This window comes from Aspergillus aculeatinus (assembly GCF_003184765.1).
Source record: "Aspergillus aculeatinus CBS 121060 unplaced genomic scaffold BO66scaffold_10, whole genome shotgun sequence".
Taxonomy (NCBI): Eukaryota; Fungi; Ascomycota; class Eurotiomycetes; order Eurotiales; family Aspergillaceae; genus Aspergillus; species Aspergillus aculeatinus.
Genome location: NW_020291479.1, coordinates 705,831 through 722,949, shown reverse-complemented (window position 1 = coordinate 722,949; position 17,119 = coordinate 705,831). Strand labels below are relative to the sequence as shown.

Below are 17,119 nucleotides of genomic sequence, written 5' to 3'. Positions count from 1 at the left end.
CCCCCTCCTCCTCCACCTCTACATCCGAAGACACCACCATCAACGTCCTCAAACAACCCATCCACATCGTGGTCTCGCGCGCCTCGGCCGCCGCCATCGCCGCCGTCGAAGCCGCCGGCGGCACCGTGACCACGCGCTTCTACACGCCGCGCGCGATCCGCCGCATCCTGAAGCGCGAGATGCACCCGTTCGTGTCGACGGCGTGGACGGCGCGCAGCGCCCCCGCCGGCCTCCTCGCCGCCGAGGGCCTCGACAGCGACGCCGCCGGCCAGCTCGTCGAGAGCGAGATCATGCGCGCCATGGGCTTCACCTACCGCCTGCCCGACCCCACCAAGCGCCGCGACATCGAGTACTACCGTGACCCCGCCCACCGCGGCTACCTGAGCCACCTGCTCAAGCCCATGGAGGGCCCCAGTTTGTTCTTCCGGTCGCCCGTCGAGCGCAAGACCGCCGCCGGCGCGCACAAGGAGAAGGTCCTGCCCGAGAATCGGTTGTGGTAGGCTGTCTTGGGTCTGGGTTGATTGTTTTGGGGAAGGACGGGAGGTTTCGGTATAGTTGGGGGTTGATGTGTGCGGTTTCTGTAAGGTGTGTGTGTGAAGGGTTGTTTGGACTTTTGAAAGACCTTTGGCTGTTCTCTCTTGTATTTGTATAAATATGTTTTTGTTGTATGGTTATCGTGGATATGCATTTTCTTTTCTTTTTTTCTTTTTCTTCTTCGTGTATTATCGTGGATGGCGTAGTGTGGTTGCACTTGGTAAAAATCCCTAAACCTCAGTCAAGCAAGTGGGTGAGTTGATTGCCAAGTCCAGGTTGGCAGGTATGCAGATTTCCACCTCAAACTGAACCGTCATTTGCTATCGATCCTCTATTGCGGCTACAGGCTATAGAGATACTGGCAGAAGCACTCAGAACAGCCAGCATAACTGATAACTGATTCCACCTAGATCCAGTCCGAAGAAACCAGCTATGTATGTTGATCTTGTGCGCGGTTCCAGTAGCTACGCCTAGCAGCGTACAGCCTCAAAAAGATAGTGGAGTCATTAACATTCGTATAGTGGAGCATTCTCGATATCTTGACAAACTTCCCGTGCTCGTTCTCCCCTCATTAGCAAGGTCACCGTCACAGTGGAAGCCGGTCGTTCGCAACAACCGCAACAGAAAAGCCACCTGGATATCAATACACCCCAAGGAAAATACCCTCCAAAAAACGCCATGCAATTGCCTTGCAAATTGTGTATGCTCCCAAGCCTTCATTTCTCACAAAACAAAAGGTATACCGAAAGACGCGCTCAAAAGTCAAATACTGGATATATCATAAACCCGCTGTGAACATAAAAGAGGGTATCATGGATGAAGAACCAGGCGCAATGCGCGCGCGCTAGCCCGTAGTCATCTAAAGGTCATAAGTATAGCGCCATCAAGGCTTCACTGCAGCCCATTCTTCCTCATAGTTTCCAAATGGACTCGGTGGGGCTGCCGTCGGCGTTTTGAGAGAACTCTCGCATCCACCGCGAGCAAAGTACATCACGGATGGTCCAGCGTTTGGCCGGATCCATCTGCAAACATCCTGTAACCACCTCGAGCGCATCTTCCCGCTCCTGCCGAGTGGGAGCATCCGCTTCTTCACCGCCAAGGACGGCGTGATGGTTCCAGTGCCCATTGAGAATGTTGTTCTGGATGCGCGGCGCGAACGGATCTTGAAACGGCCGGGAGCCAACGATCATGGTGTAGACGATGACTCCAAACGCCCAAAGATCGACCGAAGGATGGATGACTCCGTTGGTCGAGAGGAGCAGCTCCGGGGATGCATACTCCAGACTTCCCGCAACGCTGGTGCTGGATCCAGCCGGCCCGATATTCTTCGGAGGCGGTCGATCCGCCACATTATCGTAGGGATCAGGCGACGAGCCGTCGTTGTCCGTATGCATCCACTCCGCCATGCCAAAGTCGCAGAGCACTAGGGTTGAGACCTCGGATCCATCGGGCGATTCGGTGGGATCCAGCAGGCAGTTCTCCAGCTTGATATCCCGATGCACAACCCGAGCGTCCTCATGCAAGTATCGAAGTGCACAGGCAAGCTGGTATGAGTACTTCTTGGCAAGCTTGAGGTCCAGACCACCTCGATTTTGGCGGACAAGGTCGAAAAGAGTGCCGCCGATCGCCAGCTTCGTGAAACAAAACGTAGCAAAATCAGTCTCGTACACAGCATCCAAGGTCAGGACGTTGGGGTGGCTGAGATAGCGCCAAACCCGGACTTCGTGGTCGAATTCTGCTTGGACCTCGTCATTCTCCTTCTCACTCTTGCCCGAGACCTGTTTTTTGACGATCTTGACGGCGAGGTGTTTGGTCTTGCCATCCTCTTCGACCTTGTACGCTTCTTTCACGGTGCTGAACCCCCCGAAGCCGATCTGTTTGCCAAGGACATAATCCGTCCCGACCATCTGGCCTTCGTCATCAGGTTGCGGCGCGGACTCCTCCCCACCGGCGCTCCACATGGAAAGGAACATGCTGGCAGGAGACTTGCCACTAGAAGCGGTAGATCTGCGCGACCGTTGTCGAGTAGAAAGACGAAGGCCCCTTGCCTTGCTCCCAAAGGGAGTCACAGCACTTCCCGACCAAGAGCTGCGATCGTCAAGCGAGGCAAACCCCTGTACGGGCGACGCCATGTAAACCGGCGAAGACAGTATCCTTGAACCCTCCGACGGAGTTCGGATTTCCTCAGTCATCGGGGACGCGGTTGATCTCGAGGTGAGAGAGGTCGGGTGTTCGATCTCCGAGGCTACGGCGTTTTCCTCTTCTTCCGGAAAGCTGCCCCGCGAAGAACCGGTCGGGATGGGCCGCTGGCGTCGCTGCCTTTCCGGACTTGAGCTAAGGTCCGACTGGCGGTCGTGATCGTCGGGTCCGTCCTCTTGACGGAGAGTGTTCCTCAAGCTCGAGCTGCGCGACTGGAACTTTTGCGGCCGACCGGCCAGAGGCTCTTCGAGAGGCAGGCGTCGACCGGAGTCCAGGGCCACGATGGGGTCAAAGCTGATCGAGGGCCGGCGTTCTTGCTGCAGAAAGCTGTCCAGCGGGGAGGCCTGCACATCCTCGGGTTTGTGAGGATAGCTGACATCTTCTGGGTCGGAAAGATCATGATGACGAGGGACGGAGATAGGAGGTGTCGCCGAGTGTAAGCCACTCAAAACACTGCTGTCTTGATTAGTACCGCCACGGGGTGGGTGATAATCGTGAAAGATGTTTGTACGATCGCCATCCGTCGCTCCTCCGCCTTCAGCCTCACCCCGCCATCGGGGTCGAGGTGTATGTTGGAAAGACGTCTCAAGCTTCAACCCTGCCAGTGTATTGGGTCTTCCCGTCTGAGCCATGCCCTTCCACCCGCCAGAAGAGCGGCAAGTCTATGGAAAGAAGAGAGGAATGACGAGGTGGAGAAAAGAGGTCTATCTCTAGATCAAGTTGTAGAAGACTTTTTAGAGGGAGGGAGTGAGAAGCATGAAAGAGGAAAAGGAGAAGGGTGGGTGGTGGATGGTGGATGGTGAATATGAAGGTGAGTGTCGAGAGGGGTGAGATCTGATCGAGAGGAGGAGGTGGAGGTGGTGGTAGTGGTAGTGGTAGTGGTCGGAGGGTGGGAGTCGCAGAGGGACAAAAAGAGGAGAAGAAGAGTAAGAAGTACTTAGTAAAGGCAGTTAAGTTAGTTATCGGAGGGTCCCGATCCGATAGGAGGGAAGCTAAGCTCCAAAAGAAGAAACGAAGAAACGAAGAAAGGAACAACCCCCAGAAATGAGGGATTCAGTGCACCAAGGTGCAGCTTAGCGTCACTGAGTGAGCTGATCGGACCAAAAAAAGCAATCCTTCTGCAGCAGCAGGAAGGAGGGCCCATCGAATCATTGACTGATTGACTGATTGACTGATTGATGATGATGATGATGATGATGATGAATGGGAAGAAAGGAAGAAAGGGAAAAAAGGTGTAGAGTACAGAGTAGAGAAAAGATCGGGAGAAGAAGGGTCCCAAAGAGGCAAGTGAGTGGGGGAATCTTCGGGTGATGACGGAGGAGATTCCATTGCCTGACAGTCAACTGGTCAACACTGGTCAGCTAAGTGATAGTCTAATGTAAGGTGACGGAGGGATCAGCCATTCACAGCCACGCTGCGTAGTACTCCGTGGTGGTGGTGGTGGTGGTCGCAGACCCGCCGGGCTGTTCTTAGGCTTCCTAGGTTGGATTAGTTCAGAGTTCAGATTATCCATGGTGGTGGATCTTTTGATCTTTCATCTGGAATCACTTATCACCTGAAGATATGGGCCCTGACCCTGGGCCCTAAGCCCTGCTGTTACCTGTAAGTTATCTGTATCTGGTCAAGTTCATCTCTGGCCTACTGGGCGGTCCAGGCACGGGATCGGAGCCCGTCCATCGGGCAAGTAAAGCTGTGGGTAAGCGCGCGCAAGGGGCGCTTGTTTTGGGAGGAACCTCCCTCCCCTCCTCCCCTATTCTCTTGCATGCTTGAAATCAGTCCGGGGAACTCGTTGCGTTGCATTGCGTTGCGTTGCGTTGCGTTGCGTTGGGCTTCACATTTGTCCCATTCACCCACCCGGCACCTCTTCTGGTACCTAATTTCCCTTCTTTCCCCAATAACATTGGCGTTCTGGCTATTGTTGTTTGCCCTTCTTTTCTAAAATTTGTTTTTGTTTTGGTGTTGTTTAATCCGCTCTGGAAGTCGTTCCCTTCCCTTTCGTCTTGTTTGCCCGACGAATTCCCCTCCCTCCTCCTTCTCCTCCCCTCCCCCCCCCCCTGGTCGGACTTGAAGTACCCACCCCCGCCGTTGCTCCTCGTGGCCGTCGCCTTCGTTCTTTCGTCCCTGGAAATTTACTTCCACTTTTTGCTATTGCAACTCTTTGCGCCGACCGCTCTTGACTATCCTTCTTTTCGAGCTGCACCGGGACGCTGCGCCGTGCCGATCTACATTCGCCATCGGGTTTCAATGTTCATGATTCCAAAAGTCGCTCTTTCGCCCCCGGAACGTCAAACCAATTGCCATCTCGACCAGTAAATTCGCAGGCGCGAAATATAGTCAAAATGACAAGGCCTCGGATTGTCCGGGCTGGTATGTGCAACGAGTGGAAGTCATGTGGCCATCGTGCTGATCAGCAAATGTATGATGACAGATACCATGGACCTACAGGACCAGCATGCCCCTTCCGCCAAGGATCACTCCAGACAGCCCATGAATGCATCGGGCATTGCCCCCCACCAGGAACAAGCGCTTCGCCAGGCCGACCAGAATACCAAAGCTGAAATCATGCATGGTCCCAGCGCCCAGGACGGCCAACCTGGTGACATCCGCGCCGACGGCATCGATATCTACGACGATGACGATGATGACGACGACGACGACGAGGAGATTGAGGATATAGATCACCACGGCGATCTTTCCGGTGAACATGAAGAAGGCGATCTGGCCGACGGCGAAAGTGATGACATGCTAGATGACGATATGATGGATAAGATTTCGAGCTCTCCGTCCATTGACGACGGTATGTCTGGCCTCCTGCGTTCATCACCATGTCACCCTGCAGAAATCTCCGGCTACTGGGCACTCTCTGCCCTTCGAGGCCCCAATCACGGTCCAATCTAACCCAAGCCTAGAGGATATTGACTTCGAATTCGTCTATGCGCTGCACAACTTCTACGCGACCGTCGACGGACAGGCGAACGCCTCGAAGGGTGACACCATGGTGCTGCTGGATGACAGCAACAGCTACTGGTGGCTCGTGCGGATTGTCAAAGACGGCAGCATTGGTAGGTCACCTGCTGGTATAGGTATATCTAGGCTCACCGTAAGCAGGCTATCTGCCCGCCGAACACATTGAAACTCCGACCGAGAGACTCGCCAGATTGAACAAGCATCGCAACGTGGATGTGAGTGTGACCGTCGCCGGATCTCGGCCAGTTACTGATACTATCTGTGGTAGCTTTCGGCAACCATGCTCGGAGACAATTCAGAGAAATCGAAGAACCCGCTTATGAGGGCGGTGCGTCGCAGAACAACCAAAAACGTCCAGTTCACCGCTCCGACGTATATCGAGGCGTCCGATATCGAGTACTCCAGCGATGAGGACTTGGATGACGCGGCGTCCTTCAACGATGACGAGGGTTCGCGAGCGGAGGCAGAAAATGCACATGACGGCCAAACGGATGACATCGTTGTCCAGCCATTGAGGACCAAGTCGCAACGCGACAAGGGCTCCGAAGAAGGCGGTATCGATGACACCGAAGAGCCCGCTAGCAACAGCCCGATCAAGCAACGCTCTAGCCAGGAGCTATTTGAGCCTGAAAGTGAGTGTCTCAGTCCGGTCTCTGGGACCTTGGCTAAGAAGGATGTAGCCGACAACAGTGTGAGCCGGTCGCGAAATGGCACCGTACGCAATACCGATTCCTTCTTCCGAGACGACACCGTGGAGACCAAGAAGATTTCCCTGACACCCAACCTGCTCCGGGATGAAATTGGCAGTAGTACTCTCTCCAGCGATGCCACTGAAGTAAGTCACTTGTTCCGACCTCGTCGAATGTCTATTGACCTACCTCAGAACCGCGGCAGCATGGAGAATATCGACAAGACCCTCAGTGCGATTGACAAGAGCAAGGAGGATAAAAAGCGCAAAGACAAGAAGTCGGGAATGCTGAGCGGCCTCTTCAAGAGGAAGGACAAGAAGTCCAAGTCCCACGACGAGGATACTGATGAAGCAGAGAAGAACTCGAACGAATTCTCCCGATCTTCACCTCAGCCTAAAACATCCCTGGATTCGATACCCTCCCCAGTCTCTCCTGAAGCTCGATCCCCCAAGCAGATGGTGGTGCAGAAGCAGCCCAGTAAGCTGCAGAAGCAACCTCCGGTGGCGCTCTCTCCAACGAAGCAGGATTTCCCTCGTGAACAGGAGCCCGCTACTATTGACCGAAGCATCAAGTCTGCGATGAGCAGCAAGTCGGATCAGACCATACGACAAGTCACATCGGAAGAAGCGGATGACATCCCTTCATCACCCCCGCTGGGGCCATTCGATGACAGCCAGGAGGTCATGATGTCTTCCGCTCGGGTACCGAGCCCTGCGAAGAAACTGGTGCAGCCCGAAGCGCAGGATCAAATAACGTCACCAGTTGAATCGAACGGCGACTGGCAAGATGCGTCCGAGAATGTATCCTACGCGCAGCGTTCGGTGGCATCGCCCCCGCAGAGATTCCAACCCAGACAGTTGGATTATCAGAACCAGGGATTCGACTCTCCGGACAGTGCTTCGATCGAAGAGGCCCCGGTTTCGCCTCTCGGGCCCGGACCAGGGATGGATTTCTCCAACCCGGCAAGACATTCTGTTGTCTCGGTTTCCCCGCCCATGTCTCCTGTTACGAGTCATCGCGACAGTCGAGGCATTGATGCTCGTTCCTCGTTTAGCAACGCATCTGCGCCTACCCCTACATGGAGTGACGCAAGCTTGCGAACCTATTTGGAAGAAGAGAACGACATCCGTGATTTATTCGTGATCGTCCATGACAACTCGAATATTCCGCCTGCTGGTCCTGATCACCCGATCACTGGCTGCCTGTTCAAGGAAGAGAGCAAGAGGTTGCGAGAAATGAGCAGCCAGCTGGATTCCATGCTGGCTGAATGGGTTGGTCGCCGAGTACGGGAGTCGGCAAGTAGAGCGGATGTGCGGTCTCAGGCTTGATGCCTGTTGTAAAAGGTGGATTGTCCATCGTTGATGAACTCCTAGTCCCGCTTTTTTACCCACCCCAGGGGCCCTGGACTTGCCATGTGCTGGACGCATGGCAGCAGTTGGCCTATGGTGTTCTGTTCGCCGCTCTGGTAGGTGCACGACGAGTGCGGCTCTGGAGCGGCTCGGGTCTATAGGATCGTATAGTTCTGATTTCCTTTGTTTGCATTCTGTTTTGTGCAGTCTCATGAATTGGGGACTGACCATTTTATGTTTTGTTCTTTCTTTCCAGCCTACTCTACATGGCTGCTGGGATACCCCCAAACTTCAGGCAATCTAGACCAGATCCTGTCGTTTTTATTTTTGAATAGTTTTATGAAGAGATGTTCATTTCATTCATTTCAGTCATCTGCATCTGCATTTGCGTATTGTGTTTGGATGAGAGAAATGCATGATCTCTCAGTATCTGGGGAAAATCGAGGTTTTTGATATGCGTCGAGTGATGGTGGAATGTGGCCTGCATCTCGTGAGGGCTGCAAGGCTGTCGCGCGGCACCGTCAGCTGGCCATGTCATCTCCAATCCACTGTAACCAACGTAAGCCGTCGTCAATGTTTGCTTTGCTGCACGATAGATAAAAACCTGTAATTCAGCCAGCTTGACTCCCGCCCAGACCCTTTGAATCTCTATCCCGATCCCAAACGTCCGTCAAAATGGGCGACCCTTACTCATACTCGCAATCCCCACCCGCACAGCAGCAACAGCAGTATGATTACAACTACAACTACCCCTCCGCTTACCATGACCAGCACCCCCCGAACTACCAGCAACAGCCCCCGCCGCAGTACTACGACTACGACCACAACCGTCTGGGTCCGCAATATGAGCCTCCGCCTCCGCCTCCGCCGCACGGGATAGTAAGACAGGGAAGTAACGCGGAATATTAGTGAGTGAGATTCGCCTCCCCTTTTTGCCGCTGGCTGCTGGCTGCTGGCTGCGTCCCCGCCGCGGGACTTGTTCTTGTTCGCTACTTCTCTCGTCCGATGATCCCACCATCAGCCCAGCCAAACCTCCCCCCCGCCGGATTTAAATCATTCCTTCGTGAGATGAGCGTCGCTAATCAAGCTCGTAGCAACTCATCCCAGCACGACCTCGCCCAGCCCCAGCCAGTCGACCACGAGGGTGCCGACAACCCCGAATCCTCCGACCGTGGCCTCGGCGGGGCCATCCTCGGCGGCACGACGGGGTTCTACCTGGGCCATAAGAAGAGTCATGGGCTGCTTGGGGCGGTGGGCGGGGCGATTCTGGGGAGTTTGATGGAGAATAAATTGAAGGAGGCGAGGGGGAAGGAGGATCATGATGGAAGTATTTACGGTGGTGGTGGGGGGAGTACCTACGGTGGTGGTGGTGCGGGGGGCAGTCACTATAGTGGGAGTGACGATGAGCGGGGGAGTCATTATAGTCATCGGAGTAGTAGCCATAGCCATAGTCACCACCGGCATGGGCATGGGCATGGGCATGGGCATGGGCATCATCACCATCATCACCACCATCGGCATCATCGGCATAGGCATCATCGGAGTTCGTCGAGGAGGAGTGGTTCGGGGGATGGGGAGGGGTGTGGTAGTCGGGAAGGAGATGGGGAGGGGAATTATTGATTCCTGGGAGGAGGTCCGGTTGGTTGTTGGGTGTGCTGATGGGGGGTTGGGCTTTGAGTCTTTGCTTGTGGATGTTTGTGGATAATGTGTTCGTTAGGTTGTGGACGGTCTTTGATGGTTGATGCGCTTGATTGTTGTTCTTGCTGGTGTTTATGGGCTAGGCCTCCGGGTTGAGCACTTTTTGCCAAGTAGCGTGGGAGAGAAGGTTTGATGGATCTATCAAAGCCAGTTAGTGAGTCGGCTTCTCTGTTTCATTAAGGGGTACAGCTGTGCACTGATACTGTGCGGTGCGGGTGCGGTGCTGTGTTGTGTTGTGCTGTGATGTCCTGCCGTGTAAGTGCCACCATGCCTGAGTCTGAATACATCATTCACCTCTTTATAGTGTCATAGTGTCAATGCAGAAGGACACTAGCATGGACGCATCTTAGCACCACATCAATCTGTATTTCTAGGTCCAATCAAGGAACACGGGCAGATGCTGAAGGAGAATGACGACACTGCCGAGTGGGATATCACCATTGTTGCGGCCGGTGCCTTGCAGCGGTTTAGCGCCACTTGGACCCTGGTTCGGTGGCTGGATCGGAATCTGGGGGAACCTCATCTCCAGACCAGATCTGTCAAAGATAAGTCCCAACATCGAGATGGGGACTATTGACTCTGTGAGAAACAGACAGTAAAGGGATTTGAGTAAGGAGTCGATCGTCAGGAGGGAAGCTTCTAATTAACAGGGTCTTAAGACATAGGTCAGTGATTGCGTTGTCGCTGTCAAACAACAGTTACAACACCATGATTGATTGGTATGGACGCCTTATCGGGATGATCTGTTTCGCTCAGTGGTTAGAGCTGAGATCAAACTCAATCAAACGGAGAATGAGTGGCTGAATGACGTGGAGCTGAAGAAAGCCAGAGGCCATCTTGTCTTGTGGAGATCCCGCCATCCATGGGAATCACCATGGGCTGGCTGCCTTGCTGGGATAAAGGATAAAGTTGAAGGGCATGGATCATCCTTATCAGACTCGGATGCTGGGATCGACAGTCAGCTGCTGCTCTGGGGATGAAATGAGAACTCACATACAAATACTACGGAGTAGTGAACTAATAATCACAGTTAGTCAGTGGATGAGTGGTTCCGACCCTTCTCCGACAACCCAATCAGGGCCAGGCGATAGGGGGGAAGAAAAGGTTATCGATTCATTCAGGTTCACTGTACGGAGTAGTTATCAGTGATCAGTGGCATCCACTATTCATCCCAACTCCCAAGGGCCTCGTGACTCCCATCCCCAAATGGAGGTGTGACTCTTTCCTTCTCCAGTCAGTCACTTCGTCTTTTCCTCTTTCGTAACTATCATCAGCATTCCTCCCACTCCCCATTCCCACTCTTCCCCCCTTCTTCCTCTCCTCTCCTCTCTTCCTCTCCCCTTTCCCTTCTTCTTACTTCTCTTTCATCCTCACTCTCTCTTCCCCCTCTTAGACAACCATCTTTGTCACTCATTATCCCCGCTCCACCCTTTGTCTTATCCCGATAGATAGAACCACTACACCACTACACCACTACAGCCCTATTCCGTCTTATCTACGCCTACGCCCGCCTCTTATCATATCAATCCCTCTTCTCAGACAGCCCTCAAGACCCGCTGCCCAACCCTCAGCACTCTAGCATAAAGACAATCCGTTTACCTCAGTCGAATCGGTTTAGACACAACACACAACCTACCTCAAACCATGCCTCCTCCTTTGATACAATACCTGCAACCTACGCTGCCTCAGCACTGCGAACCAACCTCGCCTTTCCTCGCTGCCATATCCTCCTACCTCCACGTCTGCGTGCCTACTTCGTTAGCCTTGATATCCTCCCTCCTGGGAACACTTAGCATCATCTCCTGGCTATTCGCACAGCTCCCGCAAATTTACAAGAACATCCAACTCCAGTCAACATCAGGGCTGTCGCTCTTCTTCCTGGTCGAGTGGTGTCTAGGCGACGCCTGCAATCTCCTGGGCGCCTTGCTCACCCGACAAGCCGGCTGGCAGGTGGTCGTGGCCGGGTACTACGTCTTTGTCGACGTCACCCTCGTCTTTCAATACTTCTGGTACACAATCTATAGACGGGGACAGGACGGCTATGGTGCCCTCACCCAATCGCACTATGATAATGGAACGGGGGGTATTCTGGAGGGCGTTCCCTTCTCAGAGGACGACTCGATCTCTCATGTCCCACGTCCCCTGGCGGGCATTCCCGTGTCGACCCCCAAAGACATGAAGGACCTCAAAGAGCCCACTGTGAGCATGTCCAACGGCCAGTCACCATCCTACAGCAATGAGAAGTACAGCTCCTCCCGCCGCTCCATCATCCGCACCAGCAGCAGCGGGCCTAGTCTGCCCATCGGCTCCCCTCGCACCCTCCTGGTCGCTTCCATGCTGTGTGCCGTCCTCGCCAACGCTGCTCCTACCGAAGTCCAAGCAACAGCGACAGCATCTGGCCTCTCCCCGCATGCTCTCGAAGTGCTTGGCCGCATCATCTCCTGGATGTCCACGGTCCTCTATCTGGGCTCGCGGCCGCCCCAGCTCTACAAGAACTACTGCCGGAAGAGCACCTCCGGCCTCTCGCCGCTCCTCTTCATGGCTGCCTTCTCTGGCAACTTCTTCTACTCGGCCTCCCTGCTTACCAATCCCAACGCCTGGTACGACTTCCCTGCCTTCGGCGGTGGCGGATGGGCAGATGCGGACGGCAACAACCGAGCGGAGTGGGTGAGCCGGGCCATCCCCTTCTTTTTGGGCGCGTTCGGCGTTCTGGCCTTCGACGGCACCATGGGCGTGCAGTTCCTGGTCTACGGCTCCCGTGACGACGAATCCATCATGGAGGTCGAGGACCCCAAGGAGGGTCGTAGCCACTGGACTCGTGTCCGCGGCTGGATGAGGGGCTGGATCCCCTCGGTGTCATCCTCTGCCGCCGCCACGCCTCGCAATCCCGAGAATCAGGCCCTGCTCCGTCAACATGGCCGTGAGAGGTACGGGGCTGTTTGAACCTCACGTCACTCAAACCAAACCTGCAGGGTTGTCGTACTACGCAGCCATCCACGGTCTCCCGGCAAAGCCTCGGTCTCGGGACCTGTTTTTCTGCCTATCAGCTGGACATGATCATCACACGACTTTATGCCTACCATCACCCAACATCTCACATTACACCACATACCCATATCATCAGCTTGCTCGGGTTTCAGGATATTATAATATCATTTTTCGGGATTTGTTCTTAACTTCATCATCGTTGGGGGTATTATCACTCTGCGCGACCCTATCAGCGTACTTATACTCATCCTACCGGCGTTATTGGTTTCTTTCTGGGTTTTATTTGTGTCTCTCTTGGAAAGCGAACGGGGCTTATCATACAACACGGGGGCGCATTGCATTGATTCCACTAGTTAGCCTAACTGGCTTGATCCTTGTTTGCATAGAGGTCGCTCAACCTGTTTCCCCCTCCAGGCTCCAGTTCTTATTGCTTTTTTTTTCCATGTGGTCGAGACGATAGATTCGCCGTCTATTTTCTTTCTGATCGATCTTAGCCTGCTTCTGCACACCATCCATGCAACCATACACCATACATAAGATTGCAGCCAAGAAGAACCTTGGCCAAGCAGATCTCTCAATATCAGCTACTTTCTCATACAGATTTCTCTAGCCCATCTACCAAAAAGTCTGAACGTAGATAGAGCCATACCTAATCTACTGCCTTCAACGTACTGTGCTCAAGCAAAACCACCACGATTTCCAATCTCCCCCCCCCCCCCCCCAAAAAAAGGAGAATGCAATTATAGGTGTGTATATAATCATAAGAACGATTAAATCAGTCATTCAATTATAAATTCAACCACTATTAGAAGTTCCGGTCCCATTTCTCACTTTGTCTCTGATGGAAAGACAAGAAAACAAAAAAGCATTCAAGCGACCTTCAGCCTGTGTTCCCTGCGTTTCCAGAACCCCGCATTTACCTTTCGCTCTCATCGATCTCATTAGTTTTAGTTTCAGCATAGGTACAGTGTAAGTTCAATTGCTGCGGAAAAAGGCAAGGCGGGTGGGGGGGGGGAAACGTCGAAATCATGTACACAGCCAATGCAATGTCCGTGCAGGAGGTAGAAAACAAACTGAGGAGGCAATGGGTGAAAGAAGAAAGGGGGATAATAAATAAACAGTGTATAAATGGAGTCGGTTCATGCGCGTGAATGTCATCCCATGATTTCTCTTGGTTTTCTGTGCATAAGAAGAAAGGGGGGCAGATAAGGACATGAAGTGCGACATTTGTTAGGTTTGGCTAATGATACACACACAGCTCGTGGTGAAAGAAGAGACTGCCTCCGATCGACCAGCGATACACGGCATTGGAAAACCGGCTGCGAGAGAGCAACCGGCTTGGAAAATGTACCTGAAGACTCTGAAACAATATATGCAACAGCAACCATTTTCACATTGACTGACAGATTTGACTTCCGGGCAGGCCAGCAAAGCTCCAAAGCAGACATGGTAGCTCCTCCCCGGCAAGAAGAGGATTTATCTAAAACAGAGGCGATTTGACATCTTGTACACCCCGTCTGATAACATCCTCAATCGGCCATCTGGGAGGCACAACCTTAGGAGTCCGCTTGCGGTGCCAAGCCTTCTCCATCTCGGGAGGGGGCGTCAGTTCCTCATTCGCCGGTAGAGCACCACCTGCGATTCCCGTGGAGAACTTGAGTTGCAACACGTTGCCGATCTCGTCACAGGCGGTCAAGATACGATCGAGGTCTTCCTTAGTGTGGGCGGCCGACACACAGAAACGGGCACGAGACGAGACCAAGGGGGTGGCAGGATAACCCACAACAACAACGGAGATCTTCCGCTTCAGCATCTCGTGAGAGAAGGCAGGCATCTTGGCAGGATTAAAGAGGAGAACAGGGATAATCGGCGAGTCGTCGTGACCATACACTATAAAGCCAAGACGCTTCAATCCCAGGCGCAGATACCGGGAGTTAAAGGCCAAGCGCTGTAGTCGCTCTTCACCCTGACCGGGGACAAGCTCGCCCTGAATCAGTCGCAGTGCCGACATAATTTGAGCCAAGACTGCTGGAGCAGGTGCTTCTCCATAGAACACACCGGAATTCGTGGCTCGCAATTTATCAATCATGGTCTTATCCGCCGCAATGTAACCGCCGTTGGCACCGAAAGACTTAGTGAGCGTGCCCATAAGAACATCTACCTCGTTGGTATCAATACCGAAATAATCACAAACACCACGGCCTCGGGGTCCAACCGCCCCGATCGAGTGCGCTTCATCAATAAACAGGTTGTACTTGTAGCGTCTCTTTAACTCGATCAAGCCAGGAAGGTTGCACATTGATCCCTCCATAGAGTAGAGTCCCTCCACCACAACTAGAATCTTCTTCCATGGGCGGTGAGTCCGTGGTTGTCCTTGACTAATGGCCTCACGTAACTTCGCCTCGAGATCGCGCATGTCATTGTGTCTGAACATAGCAATGGAGGCACCGGAAAGACGGGCACCGAATCGGATGGATGCGTGGTTCAGCTCATCTGAGATGATCAAGCAGCCTTTGTTGACGAGAGCCGGGAAAATATTCGCATTGGTTCCGAATCCCATGGAGAAGACCATGGAGGCTTCTTTACCGACAAATTTAGCGACCAAGTCCTCAACCTCGACATGCAGATCTTGTGTGCCGGTTTCAGCACGGGTGCTTGGTGAGGTGATTCCATATTTCCGGAGCGTCGCCTCGGCGATATCAGCACATGGGCCTTCAGACTGAGCGAATCCAAGGTAGTTGTATGAACTCAGGTTCAGTGTATCGGTTGTCGTGCCGGTCAAATAAAAATGTCGGTTGTGGTCGTCCGTGGCCCGATCAATCAGCGTGATGTATCGGCCAGGCACGCCAGTCACCGGCCTTTCGAAACAATCGTTGATGCGTAGCTTGAGGCGGCGCACGTAGAAGTTGTCAAAATCGCTGTTGAGCGCACCATAACCATTCCGGGGCTTCAGGTGACGGTAGTTCTCTTCGCGGAACCGCTTTCCAAAGAAATCGCGCACATGTCCGAAAGCAATGAGGATAAGGTAACTGATATAAGTCGTGAGGAGATAATAATAGGGCGGCTCGTCCATTATAGGCTCCGGGAAAGGCCCGCCAGGATGTCGGCTGGAATAGCGGTGACTGTGGTGACCGATTGGGCCGAATTGAGCATGTTGCTTGGCCAGCCGACGAGCCTCTTCAGGCGAAGGGGGCTGGAATAACGTGGTCGGGGGCTCATCCATATTGGGGTTACCCGCGGTTGCCGTTGAAAGAGAGATTGTAGGAAGCGACAGAGAAGCAGAGCTGATCGGCGGTGCGACCGTACTAGAATGGGAGCTTCCACTAAGCGACTGAACAGTACCCTGCACAGTCTGAGGCTCAGCCCTTGACTTCGGAGAGGTAGAGAATAGTTGGCTTAGGCGACTAGGTTTCACGGAGGGCGCCTTGATGGCAATGCCGCCCTTGACAGAAACGGAGGAAGAGAAGGGAGCGTTAGAAGGATCGTTGGTGAGAGAAGGGCCGGCAGCTCGACGAGGCATCGCAAGGAAGCAGCCGGACAGAGACACGGAGAATCGTGCGGGTTCGATAGGAGGAAGAGCGCAGTCGGGCTGGAGACGGCAAGAACCACCTGGTCGGCAGCACTCACGATTTTTCGAGTAAAGGAAAGATCCGCTCGCTGGCTGATGTTACCTAGCCGCTTGTTGTCTCCAATCGGTATGAACAGCAAACGGCGTTCGTAGATTGTCCACCTAAATGGCCGTTGAGAACATGGTCAGCTGACTTGGACAATTGAGTGTCGCAAAATGGCAAGACATTCGGGGAGCGCACAGCGCAAGAAATTACAAGGGGAACAAAAGGGCTTTTGTAAAAGGAGAACAAAGTGTAAAGAAAGGAGAAATAATTGCGAAAGGTCAAAAAGATGACCATTGAGGAGAGGGGGGGAACGGCGGAGAATCAGAGATGATCGGTCAGGTACTGTACCTTTTGCACGTGGAGCAACAGTAGCAGGAGGCACGGAGCCCTGCAACGAACAAGGTGAATTTAAAATCCTTGAGGCCAGGACAGGAGAATCCGCACGAACACTAAGCCACCGGAAAAGAAAGCGAAGTGCGGATGATAGTGAGGAGAAGAGAAGAGAAGACGGATGTTGTAGTAGTGGTGGTGGTGGGTGGAGGTGGAGGAGGAGATGAGGAGAGGAGGAGAGGAGAAGGTGGTGGTGGTGGGAACGAACGGGTAGTGAGCGAGTGAGTGAGAGTCGAGTCGAACAATTCGGGAGGGACTCGTTCCTGAAAAGGTCGAGAACTGATTGATCATGGATTGAATGACTGATTTGTGCAGAGTGCAGAACCAACCCATGGTCATATCAGCCCATTGGGTATTATTAATGAAGAACTAATGAGGATAAACAAATTAAGCGTTCCCATCCTCAGCACGCCCCGATGGGTCCTTTTCCACTTTACTCTTGTTTTTTACGGCTTCTTTTTTATTTCTATCGCTTTTTTTCTTTTTTCTTTTTTCTTTTTTTTTTGCTTTTCCCTGAAATTAGTAAGTAGTAAGCGGATGTCACGGAGCGGTAATGGAGCGGTAAGTTGGACCCTCGTTCCGGCCGTTTCGGTGGATGAGCGATTGGTCAATTGGTTCTGCCCTGGTATTCAATCTTTCCCGCTCAGGTGGACAGAGTCAGAACAACGTTTAGTTAGTTACAGTACGGAGC

At 53.2% G+C, this 17,119-nt stretch overlaps 6 protein-coding genes across 6 annotated transcripts; 4 read left to right on the top strand and 2 right to left on the bottom strand.

The window, feature by feature from the left end:
• Positions 1-41: 41 nt before the first annotated feature.
• Positions 42-500, top strand: BO66DRAFT_316818 (mitochondrial 54S ribosomal uL15m domain-containing protein; the record flags this gene model as incomplete). Its single annotated transcript, XM_025643525.1, has 1 exon — positions 42-500. A coding segment is annotated over one exon (459 nt), but the record flags the coding sequence as incomplete, so codon positions are not given.
• A 407-nt stretch (positions 501-907) lies between these two features.
• Positions 908-1,382, top strand: BO66DRAFT_22051 (uncharacterized protein). Its single transcript, XM_025642676.1, has one exon. The coding sequence runs from the start codon at positions 971-973 to the stop codon at positions 1,316-1,318; it is 348 nt and encodes a 115-aa protein (XP_025506652.1). The 5' UTR covers positions 908-970; the 3' UTR covers positions 1,319-1,382.
• Positions 1,350-3,689, bottom strand: BO66DRAFT_22238 (serine/threonine-protein kinase). The gene is made up of 2 exons (XM_025642695.1): positions 3,671-3,689; positions 1,350-3,443 (listed from the first exon to the last, which is right to left on the bottom strand). The coding sequence occupies exon 2, from the start codon at positions 3,363-3,365 to the stop codon at positions 1,446-1,448; it is 1,920 nt and encodes a 639-aa protein (XP_025506651.1). The 5' UTR covers positions 3,366-3,443; positions 3,671-3,689; the 3' UTR covers positions 1,350-1,445.
• Positions 3,690-5,021: 1,332 nt separating this feature from the next.
• Positions 5,022-8,181, top strand: BO66DRAFT_368988 (SH3 domain-containing protein). Its single transcript, XM_025645354.1, has 6 exons — positions 5,022-5,530; positions 5,643-5,795; positions 5,842-5,915; positions 5,969-6,332; positions 6,381-6,535; positions 6,584-8,181. Exons 1-6 carry the CDS (start codon positions 5,152-5,154, stop codon positions 7,715-7,717), a joined length of 2,259 nt encoding a protein of 752 aa, XP_025506650.1. The 5' UTR covers positions 5,022-5,151; the 3' UTR covers positions 7,718-8,181.
• Positions 8,182-10,832: 2,651 nt separating this feature from the next.
• Positions 10,833-12,483, top strand: BO66DRAFT_22230 (PQ-loop repeat-containing protein). The gene has a single exon (XM_025642691.1). It carries the CDS (start codon positions 11,081-11,083, stop codon positions 12,377-12,379), a length of 1,299 nt encoding a protein of 432 aa, XP_025506649.1. The 5' UTR covers positions 10,833-11,080; the 3' UTR covers positions 12,380-12,483.
• A 1,421-nt stretch (positions 12,484-13,904) lies between these two features.
• Positions 13,905-15,944, bottom strand: lcb2 (putative serine palmitoyltransferase 2; the record flags this gene model as incomplete). Its single annotated transcript, XM_025643537.1, has 1 exon — positions 13,905-15,944. The coding sequence occupies one exon, from the start codon at positions 15,942-15,944 to the stop codon at positions 13,905-13,907; it is 2,040 nt and encodes a 679-aa protein (XP_025506648.1).
• Between the last annotated feature and the right edge of the window lie 1,175 nt (positions 15,945-17,119).

What these genes read in the sequence shown, in the direction of transcription:
- BO66DRAFT_22230 (XM_025642691.1), top strand. Translation starts at nt 11,081, where the DNA reads ATGCCTCCTCCTTTGATACAATACCTGCAACCTACGCTGCCTCAGCAC.
- BO66DRAFT_368988 (XM_025645354.1), top strand. Translation starts at nt 5,152, where the DNA reads ATGATGACAGATACCATGGACCTACAGGACCAGCATGCCCCTTCCGCC. An exon ending in TGTCAAAGACGGCAGCATTG is followed by an intron (nt 5,796 to 5,841) that starts GTAGGTCACCTG and finishes CACCGTAAGCAG; the next exon opens with GCTATCTGCCCGCCGAACAC. An exon ending in GGAGCTATTTGAGCCTGAAA is followed by an intron (nt 6,333 to 6,380) that starts GTGAGTGTCTCA and finishes AGAAGGATGTAG; the next exon opens with CCGACAACAGTGTGAGCCGG.
- BO66DRAFT_22051 (XM_025642676.1), top strand. Translation starts at nt 971, where the DNA reads ATGTTGATCTTGTGCGCGGTTCCAGTAGCTACGCCTAGCAGCGTACAG.
- BO66DRAFT_22238 (XM_025642695.1), bottom strand. Translation starts at nt 3,365, where the DNA reads ATGGCTCAGACGGGAAGACCCAATACACTGGCAGGGTTGAAGCTTGAG.